The following is a 24143-nucleotide window of genomic DNA, read 5'->3' on the forward strand; positions in this document are numbered from 1 at the left end:
GCTACTCCTCAGCCTGCCCCTGCCTGCCCTTTTATGACAGCACCAAGGGCGGGGGTGGGGCAGGGCCCTCAGCCCCCAGAACAAGTCCCTGTGCAAACTGGAGGTGCCAGCTGGCTTCAGGATGGGGTGTCACATTTCCCCATTCCCGGAGTCCCCTTCCAGTTCCTGAGGGAGGGACTGCTCTCTGCCCACCTGGGGGGCCAGACCCCTACCAGGGCTGGGCCCTAAAGAACCCAGGCTTATCCTCCACCTGACCCTGCCAGGACCTTCAGCACTGAAGAACAGCGAAGTCTGAGGTGGTGGGGATCCCCCACTGGAGAGCAGGAAGGCCTGGGCCCTGAGGGGCTTGGGGAGGGGTCAGCACCCCCCCTCCTAATCCATCTTCAATATGAAGAGGTTTGGGACACATTTCCTGGGGAGGGAGCACAGGCCTGTAGGAGAAGTCCCAGCTTGGGCCTTCCCCAAACTTCCATCTTCTGGGCCACAGCCTAAGGCCAGGCATCCAAAAGTCCAAAAGTCCAGCCGGCTGGTCAGAGTCCCTGCACAGTCCTTGGCGGGGGGGGTACCCACCCAGTGGGAGTCAGGTGTCAGACCTGCACGGGCAGTGTCTGGTTCATCTGCAGCCGCATGTCCTGGATACTGCTAAGGATCTTCTTCTGGTGGCCAGCCAAGGTGACCCCGATGCGGAGCAGGTCTCTGCAGATGGACCAAGGGCAGGGTCAGTCCCTCCCCTCCTGCCCACCACTCTGGGCCCTGCTCAGGTCCCCCTGCCCTACCCCACCAAATCTGAGGCACACTCACTCTGCGGTCATCTGAGCCACCAGGTCAAAGGATGCAAAGCCCGCACTGACAAAGCTCTCCTTGTACCGCCCCATCTTGATGGCATCTAGCCAATCACCGACTGTCGTGAAGGTCGTGTAATCCGGGACCGTGCGGTCTAGGAGGGGCTGTGACATGCTGCGGGGAGAAGTGAGACTTGGTGAATCCTGATGGCAAGGGAAGCAGGGGTAGGGCTGCTGCCTCAAAAGCAGAGTCAGAAAAGAGGCGGAGATACTGACCCTGACTGGGCACTGGCAATGACCTTGAGGCTGGCAGCATTGCGGATGAGCTTGTCCAGGGTGTTGACAATCTGGGAGAATTTGGGCCTGAGGTTCCGGTCCCGCACCCAGCAGTCCAGCATGAGCTGGTGCAGTGCTGTGGGGCAGTCCATGGGTGGGGGCAGCCGGTAATCCTGCTCTACGGCATTGATGACCTGAACAAAGAATAGGGAAACCTGGAGTGAGGCACTGCTTCGCTCCTCAAGGGCTCCCACCCACCTGAGCGCTCTGGCTGGCCCCACTCACATCCTGGTTGCTCATGTCCCAGTAGGGTCGCTCTCCATAGCTCATGACCTCCCACATGACGATTCCATAGCTCCAAACGTCACTAGCAGAGGTGAACTTCCGATAGGCTATGGCCTCTGGGGCAGTCCAGCGGATGGGGATCTTCCCGCCCTGGTGGGGGGGGCACACGCCCTTCACCCTATGACTCGGGGCTGGTCCCCAGCCCCGAGCCCCTGACTGGTTGGCCCCGCCCCCAGTTTCCCTCCCAGTTGCTTCCTGTACCAGGGAGCTGGTGTAGGTAGGATCAGAAGGATCATCCTCCAGGAAGCGGGAGAGGCCGAAGTCTGAGACTTTGCAGACCAAATTGCTGTTGACAAGAATGTTGCGGGCAGCCAGGTCTCGGTGCACGTAGTTCATCTCGGACAGGTATTTCATGCCAGCCGCAATGCCCCGCAACATGCCCACCAGCTGGATGACTGTGAACTGTCCGTCGTTGAGCTAGAGGCAACATGCAGGCTCAGCTGGGCCCATCACTTCCCTACTAGCCCAGGGCCTGACCATGACCTTCCTGCCTGTCCACCTGTGCGTGTACGACATCCCAGTGAGCCCCAGTGAGGATCTGAATAGCTCTGACCACTCTCATTTTACAACCCAGGGAGTTCAGACTCAGAGAAGTTAGGTAAAGCCTGAGGTCACACAGACAGTAGAGGGCAGAGTCAGGATGAGAACTCCGGTCTTTCTGGCTCTGAGGCCCTGCACCATGCTACCTTGGTGAATATTTGTACCCTTGAAGAGGGTAGGGTCTGTCTAACCTTGTGGGAGGGTGTGGTTTGCCCTACCTAGCTCTCTGGAGGAGGGGAGGGAAGAGGGTTGGGAGCCGGCTCTTACCCGGAGGAAGGAGTCCAGGGCACAGTTCTCCATGAACTCGGTGAGAATCATGACTGGCCGACTTTTAGTGACCACGCCCTCTAGCCGGATTATGTTGGGGTGGTCAAACTGACCCATGATGGAGGCCTCACTTAGGAAGTCCCGCCGCTGCCTCTCCGTGTAGCCCACCTTCAGCGTCTTGATGGCCACAAACACCTCCCTGCGGCCTGGCTGCTTCAGCCGACCCCGACACACTTCCCCAAATTCCCCTGCAGGGCAAAAGGCACAAGTAGGAAGTGGCTACTAGGATTGGCCCTGTCGCCAGTGCATGCCGGCCCCTCCCCAGCATAACTCCCGGCCTCTCCTTCCCACCATGCCCCAGGGGGACTCACCAGCTCCAATCACTTCCTCTATCTTGACACAGGACACATCGATTTCCTTGGCAAACTCCCGTACCGCCTCATTAGGGTCCTCGTAGGTAAAAGGGTCAATATAAACCTTCATTCCAGGAGCAACTAGAGGAAGAAAAGGTGGCCATGAGAGGGGCCAGATCTTTGAGCTGGGGGGCTGGGGACAGTGAGGGAACTCTCAGGCTGCACCCTCAGGCCTAGGGTACTGCCCCATGCTCTCGCCCTGATGGGAGCACATTTCACACTCTCCCTTGCTGGGTCTGCTCCATATTCCTCTCTGTTGGTGCCCCAACTGGACCCCTCCCCACCCTCCCTACCATCCCGTCCGTGGGAACTAGTGACCATAAAGGCTAGACACCTAGGATTCTTATTCTTCTTTCTCTCTCATCTCTCATCATGTCAAAACCTCTCTCAGATTCATTCTTCCCCTCATTCCCACTGCCCCTGACCTTATCCAGGCCTTCACTCAGACTCTTGCAATAGTCTCCCAGCTGGGCTCTCTGCCTCTGGACTTTTCCCACCAATCTATCCAGCATACCTGTCTTCCTACAACAATACTTGCATTGTATTACTCCGCAGCTTGAGAGCCTTTCGGATTACCTATGGTGGAGTCAAGTCCAAACTCCTCTGCCTGCCTTTCACGACCCTCTGACGACTGGCCACAACTACCCAGCCTTGGCTCCCCGGCAGCTGTCAAACCAGTCTTCTCACTGCCCCCACAGTCGGGCACTCTCCCCACCCCGCCCACTGTCTTCCACAGGCTCCTCTAGCCAGGAATGCTCTCTCCCACCTCTCTAAATCCTGCTCAACCCGCCTGGCACAGCTCAGCCCAAGGCCACCTCCTCCAGGAAGGCTTCCTCTTTTCTGAACTCTTACTGGCTTTGATAGCAGGAACACCCAGCTTAACACTTAATTGCTCTCTCATTTTTTTTCCCCATGTGTACGTATCTTGTCAAAGGATTAACTGCCTTAGAGGAAAGGGGTCACTTCTCACTCATCCCTGGCGCTAGCAGGAGTGAGGTAGGGGCTCAGGAAATAGCCCTTGAGTGGAAGCAGGACGGGCTGTCTGGACAGAAGTACAATGGAAGAAATCCCAGGCAGGGAAAAGGGTATCTCCCAACCCTGCAGGGACCCAGGGAACTGGGGGTGGGGGAGGAAACAGGGTGAAGAGACAAACTCACTGTACTGCTGTAGCTTCTCTGTGTACTCCGAATCAGAGCTATGCCGCTGCTTCCTGGAGGGGGCAGGGTGGAGGCGAGGCCTGAGACAAGTCCAAGAGCTCCCTTTGTTCAGGGAACCCTCGGGCTCACAAGAGGGGCAGGGCGCACAGGGGATGGACCGGCATCTGACCCCACAGTCAGTGGTAACAGCGGCCACTGGGTCTCTGGGCACGGGGCTCAGTGGACTTTGTCCCCCAGGGGATCTTCTAGGGAACAGGTAGGGGACAGGACGAGGACATGGGCGTGGACTAGAGAGGGCCTTCCAGCAAGGAAAGACCGGGCCCACAGCATGTGGGCTCTAGGGTGCCGCAGGGAAGCTCTTGCCACCCCATGGGAGCAACCCAGGCCTGGGAGTACCTGAGGCAGACGACAGCGATGACCACGACAGCCACCACGAAGACAAGCCCAGCTGTGGCAGAGCCCACAATGAGGGGAAGCTGCTCCTGGAGCTGCTGGGCACCAGAGCCTGGAGACCAGGAGGGGACTGGTAAGCGGAGGGATGGAGAGTATGAGGTGAGCGGGAGCGGGCGCAGTGGGCTACGTACCTCTCTCGCTTGTGGTCTCAAACTCAGCGGGACGGCTGTACTGCCCATAGCCAGCCACGGTGCGGGCGCGGACCTGGACCACATAGCGGGCATCGGGCCGCAGCCCGTCCAGCTGCACCGAGTTCTTCTGGCTGGTCACCGTAGAGGCAATGCCCTCACTCTGTAACACCAGGAGTAATGGAGGCACCTTGGTGGGTCCTGAGGCCCATCAGCCCCTGCCAGCCCCGAGCCCACCTGTGGCTGCCTCAGTACCCGAGACCTGGCTCCCAAGTGCCCCTGGACACAATCTGGGGGTAATCTTCTTGCCCCAAGGCCTCCTCCTGCCCCTCAAGGCTCTGACCTTCTCAAAGTACTTCATCTCATAGTCCAGGATGACTCCGTTGGGCCGCTCTGGGGGTGCCCAGGACAAGGTCAGGCTGCTGCCTGAGCTGCTGTGCAGATGTAGCGTAGGCACTTCAGATGGGGCTATGGGAAGAAGTGGGGGCGAGGGCTCACCATGGGCTCCTCGGGCCCTGGCATCCTTCCCAAGGACCCAGTTCCCAAGGGACCCCTGGTGGTCCATTGACAAGCCCTGGGCAACCAAACTCTGCGTGGGAGAAAATGACCCAGGCCCTCCCCTCCTGTGTCCCCTCCTCACCAGCCTGGTTGGTGGTGATATTCACAGCCGCGTAGCGGGGCGGCAGAGGGCTCTTGCCCGAGACGCCATTGACTGCCTGCACCTCAAAGGTGTAGCGCGTGTGGGCCAGCAGATGGCTGATGTGGACCCGGCGCTCTGTCAGGCCCAGCTGCCGAGGCACAAACTCCACATTGTCATCACAGCGAGAGCAGGCTGAGGCCCCCGCGGCCCCAGGGCCCCCACGGCACTTCTTGCAGATGACGTTGTACAGGAGGTCATCCCGGCCACCCAGGTCCCGGGGCTCGCTCCACTCAAGGATCAGCGAGGTCTCATTCACATTGGAGATCACTCCCCGGGGAGGGGATGGCACGGCTAGAGGGAAGGTGGAGGGAGGGGCAGTGAGCTTGGGCCATAGCACCACCCTTGCCCCAGAGCTCCTGCAGACTGCAAGCTGCTTCCGCTGCTTCCTACCTCCTCGCCTGGTCTCTGCTATAATAAGCAGGATATCTTTCTTACACTTCTTTGCTGAGAAGACTCTAGTTAGCCTTTAAGGCTCAACTTGAGGTATCACCTCCACTTGGAAGCCTTCCTTGATTCTTCCTCTTCCTGCCCTCTGCACTCTCATAACACAATTCCTGGGCATCCTTCCAGCCCAGCACTTAATACATTATATGATCATTATCTGTTTTCACATCTGTTTCTCCACCAGGTTGCAAGCTCCTTTAGGACTGTGACTAGATCTTATTCCCCTCCACATCTCTGGCTGCCTGGCACAATGCCTGGCACCAAAGGCCACAGCAGGGAGAAAGCAGGACACTAAACTGCCCCAGGGATGTGAGACCCCCTCTACGGTTAGCATTGGGCCAAGGGAACAGTAATTCTACACAGTGAAGGGAGCAAGGGACTAGAGGCCCCAGCAGCTCCTGATGCCTGGCTAGGAGCTAGTAGGCGTTTATTCAGAGTTGGTGGAAAGGCTGAGCCAGCTGACCTGGATTCTGGCTCGGGGCCAGTCGCTTTCCAGACAGCACAACATCTAACCTCTCCAAGCCTCAGTTTCCCTATCTGGAAAATGGATATTCATGGAAACCAACTGTTTAGGCCCACTGGACGGAAGGCCCTGAGCAGGAGAGAGCAAGGCCGGGAGTTCACTCACTGGTACAGGCACTGTCTGCAGAGTCCGAATCTGCGCGGTAGAAGTTATTGTGGCACGTGCAGATGCTGGCAGCTGGCGAGGTGGTGCGGCTGTTGGGGGGGCAGGGGAGGCAGGGCCCCTCTCCCTGCTTTGCCTTGTAACTCCCAGGGGGACAGGCTGCGGGGGAGAGGAGGATGGACACGCTCTTCAGATCCGTGAGAATCTGGCTCTCCCCCAGCACAGGACTTGGCCCCTCCACCTCCTAGACTGTGGGGGCCACGCTGGGATTGCCTAACTCCAGTGCAGCTACAAAAGGCCCTTTCGCCCCGTGGAAACCCCACGTCAGCGGATTCCTCCCCGCCCCGGCCCCCCACCCCTACCCTGAGGCCTCATGGGCGAAGACGTCAGCCCCATCACCTGGGCAGCCTGGGCTTGTCGAGGCAGGGAAGAGAGAAAAGGAAGAGGAGGGGTGGGGAAGCGACCACTGGCAGGCCGGCAGCACCCTACTCTGCCAGGGTGCTCCCACTCCTCCCGGAAGCTTGAGGAAAATCACTCCTAGGACTCTCGTGGCCACCCCAGGACAACTGCGCTCACAGGACCAGCCTCTCTGCCCACCCACCAGGAGCAGGGCAGCAGCTCCTTTCTGCCCTTGGTCAGGGGTGGGGGCCGAAGAAGGGTGAGAAAGAAGACAGCAGACAGGAAGGCTGGGGTCACCGGGAGTTCAGAGGCCCGGAAGCATCCACAAGTGAGCCCAGGGCTGGATGCCCAAACATCCCTTCTACTCTGCTTCCTCTCCTGCCATCTATGTTTGGGACCCTGGACTTGGGCTGTGGGATTCTGCATATCTATGACAGCCATATAATTTATTATTCAAACTGGAATATTTTGAGAGTGAAAAGGGACACTAGGAATAACCATGTTATAATGAGCATAAGCCAGGCCTGCCCAGGACACATGAAAGCATGCGGTCACCCTATGCATATATGACTATGTCTGGGGAGGTCACTAGAATGTGGAATGCCCAGAGTTGGGGCTCCGCTCACTTAGGGGATATTCCACCCAAGATCTTTTGAGCCAGTGGGGGAGGGGCCAGAGGCCAGGCCCGGCTGGTTGCTTTGGGAACCAGCATATATTTCCTGCCAGGGACCTGCAGAGTGTTAGCCCCTCTTCAGGCTGTCAGGCTCATCACCCCCACCCCCTTTCTCCACTTAGGAAGAGGAAGTCTGGGGCAGGTTCCCATAGAGAAGTGGAGAGGGGCCGGGCAAGGCACTATTCACCCTGCCACGACAACACCCAACACTGGGCCTCCCAGCCAGATTGGGCCGCCAGCCCCCTCCTACCTAGGGCTGTGCTAAGAGCCAGCTCCCACCCCTCAGAGCTACAGGCTGCAAGCACCAGGGCAGAGGGGTTGGAAGGCAATGCCCTTGGCTTCCTGTCCCGCATGGTAGAGCACTGGACGAGGCTGTGGCCCCAGCTCCCACATTCCCAGCTATGACGCCTTGAGTACAGTTGTTCTCTGAGACTCAAGTTTCCTTATTGGCAAAATAGGGGAGATAACTGGGATCTACCTTACAGGATTATGATGACGCTCAAGTGAGAACCCTTCATGAACGGTGTTATAGCTGCAAGTCTAGTACATTGTAAGGTCTTAAGAGTCTTGGCAAGCCACCATGGACAAGCCTCCTAATCTCCTCCCAAATGAAATAAGGACAAAGGGAATCCCTGTCCACATGCGTCCCAGGGCTCCTGAGAGAGTCCAGGCTGACGCCTCTGTGGCGCTTGTGTCACCATGTGCCAGGCACTGTTCTAAGAGCTTCACATGCATCGACTTACTGAAGCCCACTCCAAGTCTATAAAGCAATCACCATTATTGTCCCCATCTTGCACATGAGGAAACTAAGGTTCAAAGAGTTAAGTAACTTGCTCAAGATCCCACAAGTGCTAACTGACAGAGTTAGGACTCAGACTTCAGGGACTGGGTCCCTGACCCCTATGCTATATATACTGCCTCTCAAGGAAATGAGACCTCAGGGTAAAAGGGACAAGCATAAGGTGCCCACAGCCCCTGTCCCCATAGCTCTGGGACCCATCTAGTACTTCCAGGGTGAAGTGTCCACTTAGGGTCAAACAAAGCAGGCATCTCTGCTGGCTTCCGGACTCTCTGACCAGGTGCCTCTTATCAAGGGTTCTCCACGTTTCTCCTCCTCTCTCTGCAGTTCCATTTTTTCCTCTTATTATTCTGGTCTGTCTCCTCATTTTCTTTCATCTCCCCCCTTGCACCACATGCTATGCACCTGATACCCCACTTCCCTTTCTTCTCTGTCTGCCTCAGACCTGATGTCAGACCTCCTTGACAGGTAGGAAGTAGCAGGTAGGAGGCAGCAGGTGACTTTGGCCCAAGTCCTCCCCTCCTCCCCCAGGTCAGTCCCCACTCACGGCGGCACTGGGACTCCTTGGCAGCTGGCTCATGGCCGGTGGCACAGGTACAGGCTCCCACAGGCACCATCCATTCCCCATCGCCATTGCAGTAGAGCTTGAGTGGCACTGACACCTCCACAGCATTAGCGATGCAGGTGCCGGGGGCGATGACCAGTGACGTGGGCTCAGCCCCCGTGAGGGTCTCAGGAAAAAGGGCAAAGCCTGCGGTGGTGGATGCACACTTCTTGTAGAAGGCACGCACAGAGATGAGCGACATGCAGGCACCTTGGTCCTGGAAGGCCAAGTAGAAACCGGCCTTGGAGAGAGGCCCAAAACTTCGCACCTTGGTGTTGACGCGGCCAGCATCAAGCCGTGAGAAGCTCTCATCGGGTGCAATGGTGTCCACCTTCACGTAGGGGTTCTCCATCCAGAAGGGGGAGGAGGCCGAGGCCACATCACTGTCAGCCTCATAGTAGAAGAGGTTGAAGGTCTCTTTACAGGAACCAGGGATGTTGGGGATGCTGTTGCAGTCACGCACGGTGAACTTGAGTTCCACGTAGACCCGTTGCACGTCTCGCCGCCAGATGAACCCTGTGCGGAGCCAGTTGTTCTGGCTTGACTCTCGCACGTTACACACCTGGTACGTGCGGATGGGGTTCATGGCCTCATCATAGCCACTCACCTCTTCCCACTGTGCATAGACCAAGCAAAAAAGACAGAATGAGCACCAGCATTTGCCAGGTGCGTACCACATGCCCAGATCTGTATTCACTTCACAGAGATGTTTCTGTGGTGTAGTGGCTGAGTGCACAGACTGTATGGGTTCTGATCCCAGTTCTTGCTGTGTGACTATGGGTTAAGTCACTTAACCTCCTTGTACCACCGTTTCCCCACTGGCAACACGGCAAGAATAAAGATGTATAAGGAATAAACGACTTTAAATGAATAAAGAACTTTGAACGGAGCATTTGATAAGTATTATAGGAGTATTAGCTATAATATTTGTTATCTTTATACCTCCGTCTCATTGTCTGTAAAATGAGGCTGGGACTGGATGGATGTAAATGTAGTAGGGAATCAAATCAGTTTAATACATATAATAGACTTGTAACAATGTCCAATATGGAGCGATCACTATCACATTTATCCTTCACCACAATTCAATGAGAAGGTACATCTGTTGTCCCCACTCTCCAGAAGAGGAAGTCAAGACCTTCAAAGGGAGAGACTTGCCCAAGGTCACTCAGTTAGGCCTGGTGAATGAGGGACTATAGTGCCATCCTACCCCAGTGATTCAGAGCTTAGTGCAGTTGTGAAGGCCATGTAGGCGGGGTTTTGTTTTGTTTGTTTGTTCTTAAAGTTTATTTACTTATTGTTGAGAGAGACGGGGAGAGCACAAGCGGGGAGGGGCAGAGAGAGAGGGAGACACAGAATCAGAAGCAGGCTCCAGGCTCTGAGCTGTCAGCACAGAACCCAACGCAGGGTTTGAACTCATGAATCTCAAGATCCTGACCTGAGCAGAAGTGAGACACTTAACTGGCTGAGCCACCCAGGCGCCCCCAGGGAGGTTAATAAGGGTATTTTAGAAATGTCAGAACTACAGGAATTTAATAGTGAAGACACAGAAGCCCAGAAGCGTAAACTGCCTTGCTGAAATCACAAAGTAAGTTAGAGATCTGGAACCAAGGTTCCTGGTCCCCAAGCCAGGGTCCTATCCTGGGACCCAGGAAGGAGGGAGATGGTTGGGGAAGACACGCAAGGCGCTGTCAGGCAGGAAAGGGATGCGGATAGGCTGAAGGCAGGCTGAGGGGTGGGCAGAGGCAGAATGGGACAGAGATGGCGTGTGTGTGGTGGTGGGGTACAGGCAGGCTGAAGGCTGAGAGGGTGAGGAACACCCACAGGTAAAGAAGGAAGGCGACAGATGCAGAGGATGGGAATGGCGTGGAAGGAGAAACTGATAGGCAGCGGGCAGCCCTTCTCTGGCCCTGATGAGGCGAGGGGGTGGACGCTGGAGTAGGGAGTGGCCTAACTGGCAACCAACACTGAGGGGAGACGGTGGGGAAGGCTTACCCCACTTTCTGGATGAGATGTCCATGCCAACTCAGAAGTCACCCATTTTGTGTCCATGAGGGTCTCTGGGGAGCAACAGAAAGAAGAACAAAGGTCAGAGACCATGCTCAGGATGGGGAGAAAGAGGTTGTCCAGGAAAGGGCAGGACACCAGAGAATGATTCTCAGCAGGCACCACCCCATCCCACCCCCACCCCCAAGTCCTCTCAGCTGCCCTGCCCCAGAGAAGACCCTGCAGCCATCTCTAGGAATGACACAGCCCCAAAGATGTCAGGTCAGGTCAGCCAGTTGGAGGTAGGTGTCTGTTGCTGACCACAGGCAAGAGTGGGGTCGGGGGCAGTTCACACACCTAAAGGCTCTGCTAATCTCCACACAAAGGGGCGGCAGGCCCTTTATCCGGGAACAAAGGACCTTATGCTCCAGACCCTGCAGCCTAGGCCTCCCCTGACTCCATTCCCAACACAAAGGCCCAGTGCCACACATGCCCAGGGGAAGGGGAGGGCAGTTACAGGGCAGAGTCTGCCCCCACCCAACCTTCCACTCAACCACCTCTGGGGGATGGGGCAGGGATGCTCTGTGAGGGTGGCACGGTGAGGGCCAGCAAGACCCAGACCAGCTCCTTGCAAGCTAGCTCAGTTCTTCCTACAATCCTCAGATAAAGGCGCTGGTGGTGCACCTCTTTCACAGGTGAGAAAACTTGAGGCCCAGATAAAGTCACTATATGGCCTGAGGTAAAACTGCTAGAACTTAGAGTGAAGGGTTGAAATGTAGCTCAAATGCAGGTCTGACTCCACAACTAACCCCTTACTCAGAGCACTCTGACTGCAGTGTGAAGCGGAGAACAGGGAAAGGAGGAATAAGAAACCCGAGAAAGCTCTTATATATCCTTTAGATCCCACTCCAACTGTCACCTCCTCCAGAAAGCCTTCCCGGGGCCCCAAATCAAGATGCCTTCCTCTGCGCATCCAGGGCCAGGGGCTTTGTCACAGTGTAGATCGTGTTCCAAGCTTCAGCTTCTTATCTGTTTCCCCCCTGCTCAGCCATAGGAGGGGCCCATTTAGGTTTCTGACATAAACCCACTGCCCTAGGAATCAGGTTCTGGATTCTGGCTCCCTGAGAGGAAAGACGCCAACTCCTTTCTTACAGCCTGGGGAACAGGGCAGCCAGCAGTTCTCCCTCTGTCCTGAGCTGGAGTAGGTTAGGGCTGCGCAGGAGGAGAAAGACCTGAACCCCACAGGTTCCGGGCCTGTGGCTGTCACTGGTTTCCGGCAGTCTGGATCTGAGTTGAGGAGGGTGCATGAGGCAGCTGTGGCCCCAGCCCCTCATGTAAGGCAAAGGGGGAGTGAGGCTCCCTAGTCTCCACCAGAGGAGGCCGGTCTCCAGAGGGCCTGGCTGCAAGGTGAGCTATCCCAGCCTCACCGTCAGTGGCCTGCCGGGCCCCTCTGGCAGACAGACAAGAGAGACACAGACATTTGGCAGGGGGTTACGGGAGGGAAGGAGAGGTAGGCAGAAGCAGGGGCCTAGAAACAGGCGGGGAGAGAGGCAGTGTAGCAGGGGCCTCGCTGAGGCGGATGGTGGGAGGCTCGGGATCTGGATAGAGCCGGCTGGCTAGGACCAGACAGTGGGGTGGCCAGCTGAGGACTACAAAAAAGACAGTGAGGTGGAGAGACAGGGAGGCCCAAAGAGACAGAGACAGAGACAGAGAGGGAGGTTGCCAAGTGGCCTCTTCCCCAGCCAACAGCCCAGAGTATTCCTGTCCCTGGAGCCAGTCGAGCCAAGTGCACCCCCTCCCCCCCAAGCCAGCCAGCCAGTCCGCCTGCTTGTCTGCCCGCTGCCCGCCACCCGCCCGCCTGCCTGAGCAGGCAGGGGCTCCCACCGCTCCCTCGAGCTGCCTCCCTCCTCCCGCTCTCCCTCACTTCCTTCTGCTCAGCCTGTGCCAAACCCATCTGGAACTGTTTAAACCCAAATATTCAGCCCCCTCCCCCCTCCAGCCAGATTCCTCCACAGTTTAAAACAAGCCCTGTACTGGCTCTGAGAGGAGGGAGGGGATGGTGGGGAGGGGGAGGGATGGGGGAGGCAGGGGTGGAGGGAGGCTCTTCATTTCTGTTTAATTTCTGGGGAGCGGGAGAGGGAGAGGGAGGGGGCGGGGATCGGCCCTTGGCCATCGCTCAGCCTTGGCCATCGCTCAATCTCGGCACATTTTTCCCATTAATGAGGAGAGGACTTGGATTTCGAGTCATGTGTGCCTGAGGAAGGGCTCCGGTCACCCTGGTGGGGAAGGGGCTTACTCTCTGGGGGAGGGGCGGGTCCTGCTCCCTTCAGCAAGAGGGAGACCCTGAGGTGCCTGTGTCCCAGCCTCAGGAAGGGCATGGAAGGGGTCCCAGAATCCATCTGTCTGTGGCATTGGGAGAGGGACAGACCCAAAAGAGCCCACCTTTTCTCTGCTCTGTGTGTGCCCCACGTGCGTGTGCATGTACACATGCTGAGGTAAAGGATGTGAGATGCACGGGATAAGGACAAGGGGACTGAGTGAGCAGTCTCCAAACTCCCCCGCTGCCGACTGCACCCCCACCCTCCTCTGCCCCCCATGTGGCTGCCACAGGGAAACCAGAACGCAGACGAGGCGGCCATTCTTGGATACAGGGCTCCATCAGGCCGGAAACCCCGCCAGCCTCTCAAAACCAACCAGGGAAGGGGACAGCAGGTTTCAGGGCTTTCTGGGACTGGGGCTTCAATGCTCAGAAGTGAAGCAGCACCCTTTCAGGTTTCCACTGGGCCACGGACCACAGCCACGTGGCGACAGCTGTGCGGCTCCTGCCAGTGCACAAATACACACATGCACGATCATTACCCAGTCCTCAGTGCCTGGGCTCGTTCTCTGCCACCGGGGCCAAAGAATGACAAGTCAACACACATGGTGGACAAAAACACACAAAGCCACAGCCGCCCGCAAACACACACACTTCATACACGGCCTCGGCCTTTTTCAGACACACAGATGCATATGGTACAAACAGATTAGTCCTCCTGAGGCATTCACATACAGTGAGTCTTTCCTACACACAGATTTGGCTTGCCTTAGGCAAAACCTCACTCGTACAGTCTTCATATGTGCAGATTTCCAGAGACATACGCATACACAGAGGGCACGGGCGCCCACAGTACATTCTCCTTATATACCCAACTGCACACGACTGCCGGCCACAAGTCAAAGTCTTGAGTGTGGTCAAGTGCAAACACAAACACCGGGTTCTGTCTACAGACTCAGTGACGTGCTCTTATGCACTCACACCCAGCTAGCGTCAGCTGCACACGCTGATGCCCATTTGCAGTGAAACAGGCCACAGGAGCATGCAGGCACAGTATATAAATGCCAGTATCTATAGGTTGCACAAAGCCTCAGAGGTGCATCCTCCAGGCACATGCAACACACACACGCGCGCGCACACACACACTGCAAGCATGTTCTTTCCATGAGATGAGCCTTCGGGTGGGGTGGAGGAGGGGCTAGGAGAGGGCAGTGTCAGCTAAGAGAGCGGAGGTGCTAGACCAGTCTTGGCCAGAGATGCAGGGAAGAAGCAAGCCCCAGATCTGTTTCCTGGGGCTGTGGCCCAGTCGACGCAGTCACTGGTCACGAGGCTGGGGATGGGGCAGGGACATGAAGATGGTTCCAGGTGTGGCTGGGTGTGGCCTCCCCAGGTACAGCCCCTGCCCAAGCAGCAGGCCACTTCCCTGCCAATACAATGGCACTGTCCCCAGCACTGAGCCCTTGGAGAGGGGGTGGCATCATGAAGAGACTTAGCTCCAGGAGCTTCAGGCAATACTTCCCACACACAAGTTGGGCACCCAGCAAGAGGAGAATATCATGGGCACCCGCCTATGTCTGAAGACCTCATTGGGTGGCCCTGGTGCAGAGGGACCAGCTGGGAGCCCGCCACTGCCCTGGTGAAGGGCCGAGTACACACAGCTTTATGGAGCTGCCAGACCCCATGGCACCCCGGGCCCTAGGTCATATAGAGCACACTGCTCCGTGTCAGTGAGACCCAGGAAATTAAAAACAACAACAACAACAAAACTACCTCCAGAGACAAAAGCAAAAGGCCCAAGCTCCAGATCTTGGGACTTTGAGGTGGCAGGGAAGGTCACACTTCTGGGCTCGGCCAGCACAGTGTACAGGGGCAAGTGGACAGAGGCGTAGAGTCTGGACAAGAAGGTGTACAGCCCCGACTGCAAAGAGAGGGAGAAAACCCCATGCCAACCCGGAGTTGGTCTCCCTCCTCCCTGATGGGGTTCCTACCTCAGGCAACCAGCCCAAGGGATCTGTCCCGTCTTCTCCCACCCTATCCCTACCCTATGTGTCAGTGTGTATACATGCGTGTACCAACCTGCACACTCAGGGCGGTCAGCCTGTGTAGAGAGGTGACCTGGGTGGGGGGCTCTTGCTATGGGACCTAGAAAAGCCTAACTCACCCCAGGGCCACCTCTCCCTTCCCTGCTTATGGCCCCTTGGCCCTCAAATCTGGGATGCAGGGGAGGGGAACATCTCAAAACAGAGAACACATTTTGTTTTCCATTCTTCCCCTCAGATCGTGGGGATTTATAATTAAATAAACCTGAAAGGGAGAAGGGAGGAAAAAGCACAGAGCAAAGAGCCCAGATGCCTCAGTGTTCACCGGCCCCTCCCCCCTTCACCCCCCCCCACCCCGAGTCCCGGTCTCGCCAGCCAGCCAGGATGGACAGACAGCTAGCCCTTCTGTGAGGCCTTTGGGCCCTTCCCTGGGATCCCAGCCACAGTGGGCCTGGCCAGGAGCCTGGGGGCAGGAGGTGATCGGAGATCCCGGGCCAGGGCAGCCTTTGGGGTAAGGGGCCTCTCTCACCCCATCAGGTGCCCAGCTATACCCAGTCTCCCCCCCCCCCACCCCCACCTCCCCAGCTGCCCAATCCCGACAAACCAGTTTGACTCAGCACAACAGGCAGGGCTACAATTTTCAAACTATGCAGGCCTGGTGATTCAGCCTCTTCATGCTGTTTAATTAGTGCAAGGCCGGGTGGCGGAGGCCTTGCCCACGGCAGCTTAGGCTTTAGCTCCAAGCCGCTGAGGCCACAGAGACGGCGGCGGCAGCAGTTCTGGCTAAAGGGAAGGCAGTGATGGGCAAACTGGTTCCCCCAAATACCTGCCGCTGTCCTTCAGTGACAGCTCTCAAGTGCCAGCTCATGAGAAACAGGGATGGGGTGGGGGGCGCCAGCGGCGACTCTACAAGTGAGCAAGGCACAGAAACGCCAGGTCTGTTGACCCCTCTCAGCTAGCACCTCCTCAGGGACCACTGCTGCTGCCCGTGATGAAGAGATGGGCTCACACACTGCCTCCTTCCCCCGGGGGACCAGGCGCACTGCAGCGGCTACTCTGCTAACACAGCCTGGCTGGGAGGGGGCTGTCCCGTCGTCCCCACCTCTCACATCTGGGACCAGTTTCTCTTTTCTCAAAAGGGTTGGCTCTCAGCAGGCTTCTCCATCCTATCTGAGGTGTAAGTACCCTATGGCCCTGACACCCTTTCTCATCTCATGCCCGTTCTGGGTCTGCTCACCTTCCTGGTCTGTTCACCTTTCGGTTCTTGGTCCTGAAGGGGAGAGTGATCTTGGCTTGGGGGACCGGGAAACATTACTCCAAAGGAGAGAGAGCAACAGGGTGGCCCTGCTTCCCTATGACTGAGGGTAAATCTGAGGGCAATTTGTGTTGTGTTTAGGGGGGAGGCGAGCAATCAGAGGGCAAAGGGAGGGGTGTTTCTTTAACCAAGGAGAGGGGGCAAGGACCCTGGCTCCATCCTCATGTGAAACTGATGAGGGCCTTGGAAGCAGTCTTGGTGGACTCCAAGTGTGTAGGGAGGCGGAACAACCAGGTGCCTGACAGCACCTAACCAATGGATGGATGAGGAAACGCACCCACAGCTCAGGACTCCGGGCCTAAATATAATGCAGAGAGCCAAGAGGCTCCCCCTAGGCCCAGGGCAAACCAAATCCTGGCAAAGCCAAATGGAAGGCTGGGGCGGAGGCTAGATACCCTGCCCATGAAGCTTGGGAGGGGGGAGGGACCTAGCTAACCCTGCCCGCTGGCCACAGCCCAGGACCACCAAATCTCCCCATCTCACCCTTCAAGCTCCCAACAGGGCTGGGGGATGGGCAGGACACAGGCACAGCTGCCCCGTACCTCGCTCTCTTCCCCTCCCACCCCATCCCTCCCAGAGCAGAAGGGAGACGGAGGTGGGGAGACAACTTTCTCCCCAGATCAACCTTCCTGCCCCTCATCACTCCTTCCTCTAACCTCCCTCCAGCAGGTAAGGCACACACCAGTTTCATTTCTGCCCCTCCTCATGGAGCAGATCCTAGAATAATAGTTAATCCCCGAATGATAACGGCTGTGTGCTAAGCACCCCACAACACATTAAGGACTCCCACACTAGGATAGTAGGCACTATCACTATCCCATGTCACAGTGAGGGAGGACAGAGGGGTGGGTAGGTACACCTCTGACTGTGAGTCTGAGCCCTGAAGCATCTCTCTCTTCCTTTTCACACACAAATCAAAAACCCTAAGGTCTGAGGTACTGCGAAGGTGAGGGACTGGGAAATGCCACGCATGAAGGTACTGCTACTTCCTAGGGGCACCCCCCGCTGGCCTGGCCTCCTAGCCACCAGCCACCTAGCCAGGGAGTCACCTGGTCCCACTTCACAGCTGAGGGGGGGACACGCCTGGGGCAGCGGCCCTGCTGCCCTCTCTTTCCTGTGCTGCTACTGCTCATCAGTTCTCCGCCTCCTGGTCAGCCTCTTGGCTCTGAGGGACTAGCCGATGGTGAGGGGTGAAAAGGAGGAAGAAAGGGAGAGAAAGAGGAATGGAGGAAGCAGTGAGCCTCTTCAGGGAGCCCTTGCTCACCTGACCCAAACCACACCCCCTCCACCCCACTGTCAGCACCAGCACCCACCACACCTGACAACATGGGCCCTGCGCCTGGCACACACAGCCCCATAAGTGTGTGCGTCTGTGTCACCTCTCCCGGCCTAAGACACAGAGACACGGAGACTCCAACAGGCTCCTTGGCTCACACCCTTGAGGCAATCAACAACAAAGCCCCACACTGGTTTCTCACGCCTGAGATCCTATCATACACATGTGGGCGCGACCTCACTGTGTCTGCTTGAATTTGCATGTGTCCACCCGTGTGAATCGGTCCGTCGGCACCGGTGGGCCCACAGATCAAACGGGGTGGGGGCTCACAGGAACATTTTCCCCCTAAAGAAAATTAGAAAACACCAGAAGATGCCTTTCTTTCAGAGCTGTGTTCTTTTTTTTCCTTCCAACCCTGCTTTTCTAACGCAAAAGTTTACCATTTGCGAACATACGAGCAGCCCAAGTTACACAGAATTCATATTTTTCTTCCTGTGCTAAGAAAGTGACTAGATCTGTTGTTAAAGATACCAAAAATAAGTGTTCCAGTTTCCCCCAAATTTCTGTGGGCTCTTCCCTCCACATTAAGGAAGGTTTTTCTTCCCTCATTTAATGGCTCCAAAATTTTTGTAAACTCTGTGTGTGTCTATTGTGTATGACCAGCGTCGGTGGCTCTGTGTCCTCAAGGCTTATGTCAAGTGGCCTATGTGTGAGCTCTCCCACCAGGGCCAACAGCATCCTGTTCACCCAAGTACAGCCATTTGGAAGTTGGAGCTACCCCCTCAGCATCAGCATCGTCTGGGTAGTTTTCACACCATCTATTGAGAAACAGCCTTTTTCCCACGGGCTGATGGGGCAAACCCCAGAACTTCAGGGGTTCAGTGGAGACCCGAACACGAACACTCGGCTGTCTTGCTAGAAGGCGGAGGGAGAGCAGCAGAGCAGTGTGCATTGCCAGTGCACACTGCACCTCGGGTGTAACTGGCGCTCCATAAGCCGTAAACAATAACAGGCCCCCGCCTCTCCACCCCCGCAGCCATCCCCTGACAAAGCGGGGTGCATGCGCTCACACCTCTCGCTCAACTCCAACGGGTTCCGAACCAACGCCGCCCCCCAACCAAGGAGTCCTGCTTCTCCCCCACCCGCCACAACCCCGTGGGCAGAGGCCCCGCCTCGCCTGGTGGGTCGCCCACACTTCTTCGCCTCCCGCTGCAGCCGAGGGCCCCTCTTCTCCGCGGCGAGTGCGGGGTTCTCCCCTCAGCCAGAGCTCACAGCGGGGCCGGGACTTTCTGGGACGCTCAGCCCGAGTCAAGCTGCCTGCGATCCACAACTCGCCGACCGCGGGCCTTGGAGCCAGCTGGAGCCTCGGAGGCAGCTCCGGGGGCATCCTCCCCACCCATCCTCCGGTCCCCGGCGCGGCGCGGTGACGGAGTCTCCTCCGACGTGCGCCCAGCCCGCATCTGACCCACACCGTGGCTCCACTCCGGCCCACGACCGGGCGACCCCGGGCGCCGTAAGCCGGGGACGCGCCGCCCGACGCCGCTCACCTTCCAGCGCCCGGCAGCCGGCGGGCAGCAGCAGCGGGAGCAGCAGCAGCGGAGGGAGCAGCGGCAGGAGCCCCGGCGGCGGCGGCGGCGGCGGCGGCGGGCGGGCTCGGGCCATGGCCGGGGCGGACTCCAGGAGCCGAGCCGGGCCGCGCCGGGCCGCGCCGGCGGGGCTGCGGGCACCTGGGGAAGGGTCCGCTCCGCGGGCTCCGAGGAACGCTCGCGTACGGTCCCGGGAGGTCCAGGCAAGAAGAGCGTGCAATCCAGGCGGGCGGCTCCGGGACCGAGGCGGCGGCGCGAGCCCGGCGACGATGGGGGATGCAGGCAGGTCGGTCCCGCGGCAATCTGGACGGACCGGTCCAGGAGGATCCCGGGCGCTGGAGAGCTCTGAGCCGGAGAACTCCGGGAGGCGAGTCGGGGCAGGAGGGCGCAAGTGGTGGTAGTTAGGGGGCACAGTTATCTGGCGGTCTGCCGCGGGCCCGACTCGGATCCGGGGCACCGGGTGCGCTCACCGTCCGGGGTCCAAGCAGGGATCTTGCTGCGCCGCTTACGTACTCACTCTGCTGTCCCCAGCGCTGGCGAGGCCGCTCTGGTCGAGAGGGGCGGGACCGGCCGCCTGCCTGTCAGCGCCGTGGCCCCACCCCTAGCCGCAGGCCGCCCACTCACAGACCGCCAGGCGCGCTGGTTCGGCCTCGAGAGCTCTCTGCTGGAGTTCAGTTGGCGGTGCCTCCATCAGGCCCACCCTCAGCGCCTCTCAGGCCTGGAGGGGGCGGGGCCATTAAAAAGATGAATTAGATTGGGCGGAGCGATACTGTCAATCAGAGGGAACCCCCGCCTCCTGTCTCCTATTGGCCATTAGTAACCGAACCTGAGTCTAAAGAGGTGCCAGTCACATACAACGAGCTGAGGGCGCCCCCCTGTGGCCTGTACCTGCCCAGGGACGCCCCCACGTGGCTGTCTTTTCTCCAGGCATGTCCATCCCCTAAACTGAGTTGAGGCACTATCCAGGGGACACCCATCTGCAACACATCCTGCGACCAGGGTCTTCTGCTCATTCATTCATTCATTCATTCATTCATTCAGCAGGGTATTTCATCGTTCTTTGAGCACAGACTATTACCGCTAGTGCTACCACAATAGATTTGCATTCTCTTGGAGCTAGTTTAGTGATACAGACAAGTACGAAGTCATCACAAAAGAGTTTAACGTATTATTATGGAGGAAGGACAGAGTTGCCACAGCACATGTGAGGGGAATGGCTATGTCTGGCCCTGAGTAAATGACATTTCAGCTGAACCATGAAAAATGAGTAGTAGGTGAAAGACGTGTGTTTGGGGACAGGGTGGGGGCAGGGTGGCTGTTTCAGACACAGCGAACACACTTTGTGTGAAGTCCCTGTGGCAAGAGAAACTGATCTTCATTAGAGGAATCTGAAAGAAGTTCAGGATATCTTGAGTGTAGAGTTAGAGGCTGAGAGGGGCTGAAAGGAGGCTCAGAAGTAGGTGTGGGGGACCAAAAGAGTTGTTTTTAGACTCAAGGCCTTCCTGTGAGTTGGAGTTGGAAGCAGAGGCATTGCAATATCGGATTAGCAGGGCTGCCTTGAATAGAAGGGGAGGAGGCAAGGGTGGGAATTGGGAGATGGAGAGGACTGTGCAGCCACCAGGTAGAGGAAGGTGGTGGCTTAGACTAAGGTGGAGGCTGTGGGGATGGAGAAAAGTGGGCAGGTCTTAGATGTTTTAGGAGGTAGAATTCATGAGATTTTTGTTTTTTTTTTTTAATTAAAAAAAATGTTTTTAATGAGAGAGAAAGACAGCGTGAGCAGGGGAGGGTCAGAGAGAGAGGGAGATACAGAATCTGAAACAGGCTCCAGGCTCTGAGCTAGCTGTCAGCACAGAGCCCAACGCGGGGCTCAAACCCACAAACCGTGAGATCATGACCTAAGCCAAAGTTGGACGCTCAACCGACTGAGCCACCCAGGCACCCCTAAAATTCATGAGATTTGTGACTGAGTGTTTGAGAGATATGTACTAGATGGAGAACTCCTGGGTTTCTGGATTGACAATGAACTTCTACCTCATTTTCTTGACAAATATTTATAAAGTGCAGTAAAACTCTGAAACAATAGGTTTTGTTTATTATGTGGTAGATGTTATTATAACCTCAATTTGCAAACAAAAGTTAAATCTAAAATGGCTTAGGGACTTTCCCTAAGTCATAGTGCAAGTAAGTGACAGAGGTGGGATTTGAATCCAGGACTGTATAGCTTTTAGACTTACTCATTCCACTTCATCAGAGACCTAAAGATCCCCTAGGTGCTTGTAAAAACTCAGAATCCTGAGCTACCCATTCCACCTTGGACCTTGGGACTCAGAACCTCTGGGGTATGGGACCCAGGAATCTGTATTTTAAATAAGCATTCCAGGTGCTTCTGATGCACACTGAAGTCTGAGAATGACTGTCACCATGCAGCCTCTCACTGTCCTAGCTGGAGAAACATCCCTCCATGGGCGCTCTGAGCCTTCCCCAGCTATCCTAAGATTTCTGGGGGGCAGGAAGTAAGAGATCAGACTCTAGGTGACCTCAGAAACAAGATGGTCATACTTAATCCTTTGATCATGAAAGACCTTCGTTCCAGTCCTGGAAGTTCCATGAGAGCAAATGAAGTCATGGATCTGGTAGTTGAAGACATTGCTCTGAGAGAGGTCCCTCCTCCCAGCCACAGACAGAGGTACGTGTGGACACATGGGGCTGAGGTAGGGGGAACCATGGGATGGAGGTCTAGATTCCACCTCAGGTCTGTTCTCAAGCCCTAAGAACTTCCCACAACATCATTCAAGGCTCTTGAATGGGAGACCACAGAAGGGATCTTGGAGATCATCTTGTACAACTGTTCCATTGTAGAGCTAGAAAGCTTGAGGCTTAGTGATAGGACTGCTTGCCCTACAGTCCCCTCTGCCCTGGGGTGCTGGTTGGCATTGGGCAAGGTAGTATTTTGGCAGGTGGCCTGAGAGCAACACCTCTCAGCCAAAGCCCTGCTCGTTGTAAGGCGGATCTGTGAGGCCGGCACTCCTGTTTGCTCAGCATCTGTGCCAGGCGAGACCTCGCCCTGAACAAACACAGCCTGCCGAGCGGCAGGCACCGAGCTCCTTTGTTCTTGGGTTGATAGCAGGGCTAGCAGGCAACAGAGGGCCCGTCCTCACCGGATGTTGGCACCATGGTTCCCACGGGAATGCTTCCTGATCAAGAGGCCGGCAGGCTGGAGGGCACCCAGGTACTGGCTACAGCAGCCTGGGGCGGGAAGTTGACCACCTGGCAATAGAAAGGATGTGAGAGAGGAGCAGGTGGAGGTGTGGGGACTGAAAACCAGACCAGTTAAGGAAAGCTGGGACACCTTCATCTCTTTGGGAGTAGGTGGGCAGAAGGTCCTAACCTATCTTTCCAGGCTGACGAAGTACCAAAGAACCCAGGAACAGGCTCTGACCTTTGATTTGGAATGAAGGGAAAATGTCCAGACTGAGGTCAAGGTTCTTCTCTCTGAGCCCATCATCCTTTGCCCATTTGAGACAGAAATAAAAGCTTAATGTGTAAGCAAGAGTTTGGGCTTTGGCATCAGAGAGACCTGAATGCAAATTTTGGCATGGTCATTCACCAGCTGGGAGACTTGTGATAAGAAGCTGAACCTTTCTGAGTCCAAGTATACACAGGAATGAAGGTGGGGGATGATCACACCTTCTTGCCTATTGTGATGCGCTGGCCACAGAGCCAGGAGCATAGCAGGGGCCTGTTATATATATGGTCCCTATGGCAATTAATACCCAGTGCCCAGACATCTCTGGAAACACTGTCAGTTTGGGGACAACTAGAGGAATTGATTTGGGGCTTAATGCCCCCCAGCACCTGTGACCAACTTCAGATTCTCTTTTAAAAATATAGTAAACATGTGTTCCTGGGCTTGTGTGTTGGAGATTGTTGCAAGAAAGTCAAAACTGGGAGAAGAGAGCTTGGGGGCAATAAAGGATGGTGGGATTGATTTGATGAGAGCTTTTCGGGCTCCTATCAAAGACCAGGGTGGAGGCAAGGAGACCAGCAAAGTGACCACAGGCAAGAGTTGGTGATGACCGGGCTGGTTGTAGCAAGCGATCTGAGCAGTAGCATGGGTGGTTATTTATAGGAAGAGAAGTAAGGACTTGAGGAGGAGCAGTTCGGTTGAGGTGGGGCTGAGGGATGGGGACTGAGGGTGTCATTTTGGACTGGCTAAGTTCAGGAGGCCTGTCAGACATCCGAATGTGCACATGGAGCAGATAGGAGGCTCCACCTCCTCCACTGACCCCCTCCCTTGCCATCTATACAGCCTCAACTCTGGTCTCTTTCTGTCCCCTGGAGGCATGACCTCAGGGCTTTTGCACCGGCTGTTCCTTCTGCTTGGATGCTCTATTTCTCTGCCTACTCTCAGAATCAAGATCTCTGCTTAGATGTCACTTCCCTGACCAGTTTGATTTCCTCCCTCCTCCCCCACAGCATCCCTGTCTAGCCCATTGCACTGTTTAATTTCCATATACTATTTAGCACTAATTGAGATTATACTATTTAGTCATCTGCTTACATGTGTGCTGTCTCCTTTCTAGACTGCAAGCTTCCTGAGAGCAGGGGCTTGCTTTATTTACCACTGAATCCCCTGTGGAAGGCCCAGCACGCTGAATGAAGTGGCCTCTCAATAACAACTTACTGACCGGGTCAGTAAGTCTGGACAATATGTGGTATTCATGCTGCCACTTTTTCTTCCCAAGCACGGGGCAGGCCCTGCTCATTGATTCTGAACTCTCTCCTCACCGCGACGCTGCAGACAGCCCTTGTCAACCCATCAGATTTGGCACATGAAGTCAAACCTACCTGCCATCCCTGTGGTGGACAAAGGTCCCTTCCTGGCTACCGGTGTAACTCTGAGAGAACCTGTTAAAGCTGAGTCTTGGATGTCAGTTTCCTCTTGCGATGTGTCCTCCAAGATGTCGAGGAGTCTTTCCACCACTCTTGGATGGGCGGGGCCTCCAGGCTGGAAACCGC

General features: G+C 56.3%; 1 protein-coding gene across 1 annotated transcript; it reads right to left on the reverse strand.

Moving 5' to 3' along the window:
• Positions 1-207: 207 nt before the first annotated feature.
• On the reverse strand, positions 208-10661 carry EPHB3 (EPH receptor B3). The gene is made up of 15 exons (XM_039241727.1): positions 10601-10661; positions 8549-9221; positions 6134-6289; positions 5002-5352; positions 4705-4829; positions 4365-4524; positions 4177-4285; positions 3781-3833; positions 2582-2704; positions 2211-2458; positions 1605-1820; positions 1344-1493; positions 1059-1252; positions 802-957; positions 208-696 (listed from the first exon to the last, which is right to left on the reverse strand). The coding sequence occupies exons 1-15, from the start codon at positions 10655-10657 to the stop codon at positions 588-590; spliced, it is 2880 nt and encodes a 959-aa protein (XP_039097658.1). The 5' UTR covers positions 10658-10661; the 3' UTR covers positions 208-587.
• Between the last annotated feature and the right edge of the window lie 13482 nt (positions 10662-24143).

The sequence above is a fragment of the Hyaena hyaena genome, unplaced genomic scaffold, assembly GCF_003009895.1.
Source record: "Hyaena hyaena isolate Hyena2069 unplaced genomic scaffold, ASM300989v1 scaffold_199, whole genome shotgun sequence".
Classification (NCBI taxonomy): domain Eukaryota; kingdom Metazoa; phylum Chordata; class Mammalia; order Carnivora; family Hyaenidae; genus Hyaena; species Hyaena hyaena.

Coding starts and splice junctions, on each gene's coding strand:
- EPHB3 (XM_039241727.1), bottom strand. CDS start 10,657: ATGGACACAAAATGGGTGACTTCTGAGTTGGCATGGACATCTCATCCA. Junction 2,705..3,780: donor AGAGAAGCTACAGCAGTACA/GTGAGTTTGTCT, acceptor TTCTTCCTCTAG/TTGCTCCTGGAATGAAGGTT. Junction 1,253..1,343: donor GGGACATGAGCAACCAGGAT/GTGAGTGGGGCC, acceptor TTCTTTGTTCAG/GTCATCAATGCCGTAGAGCA.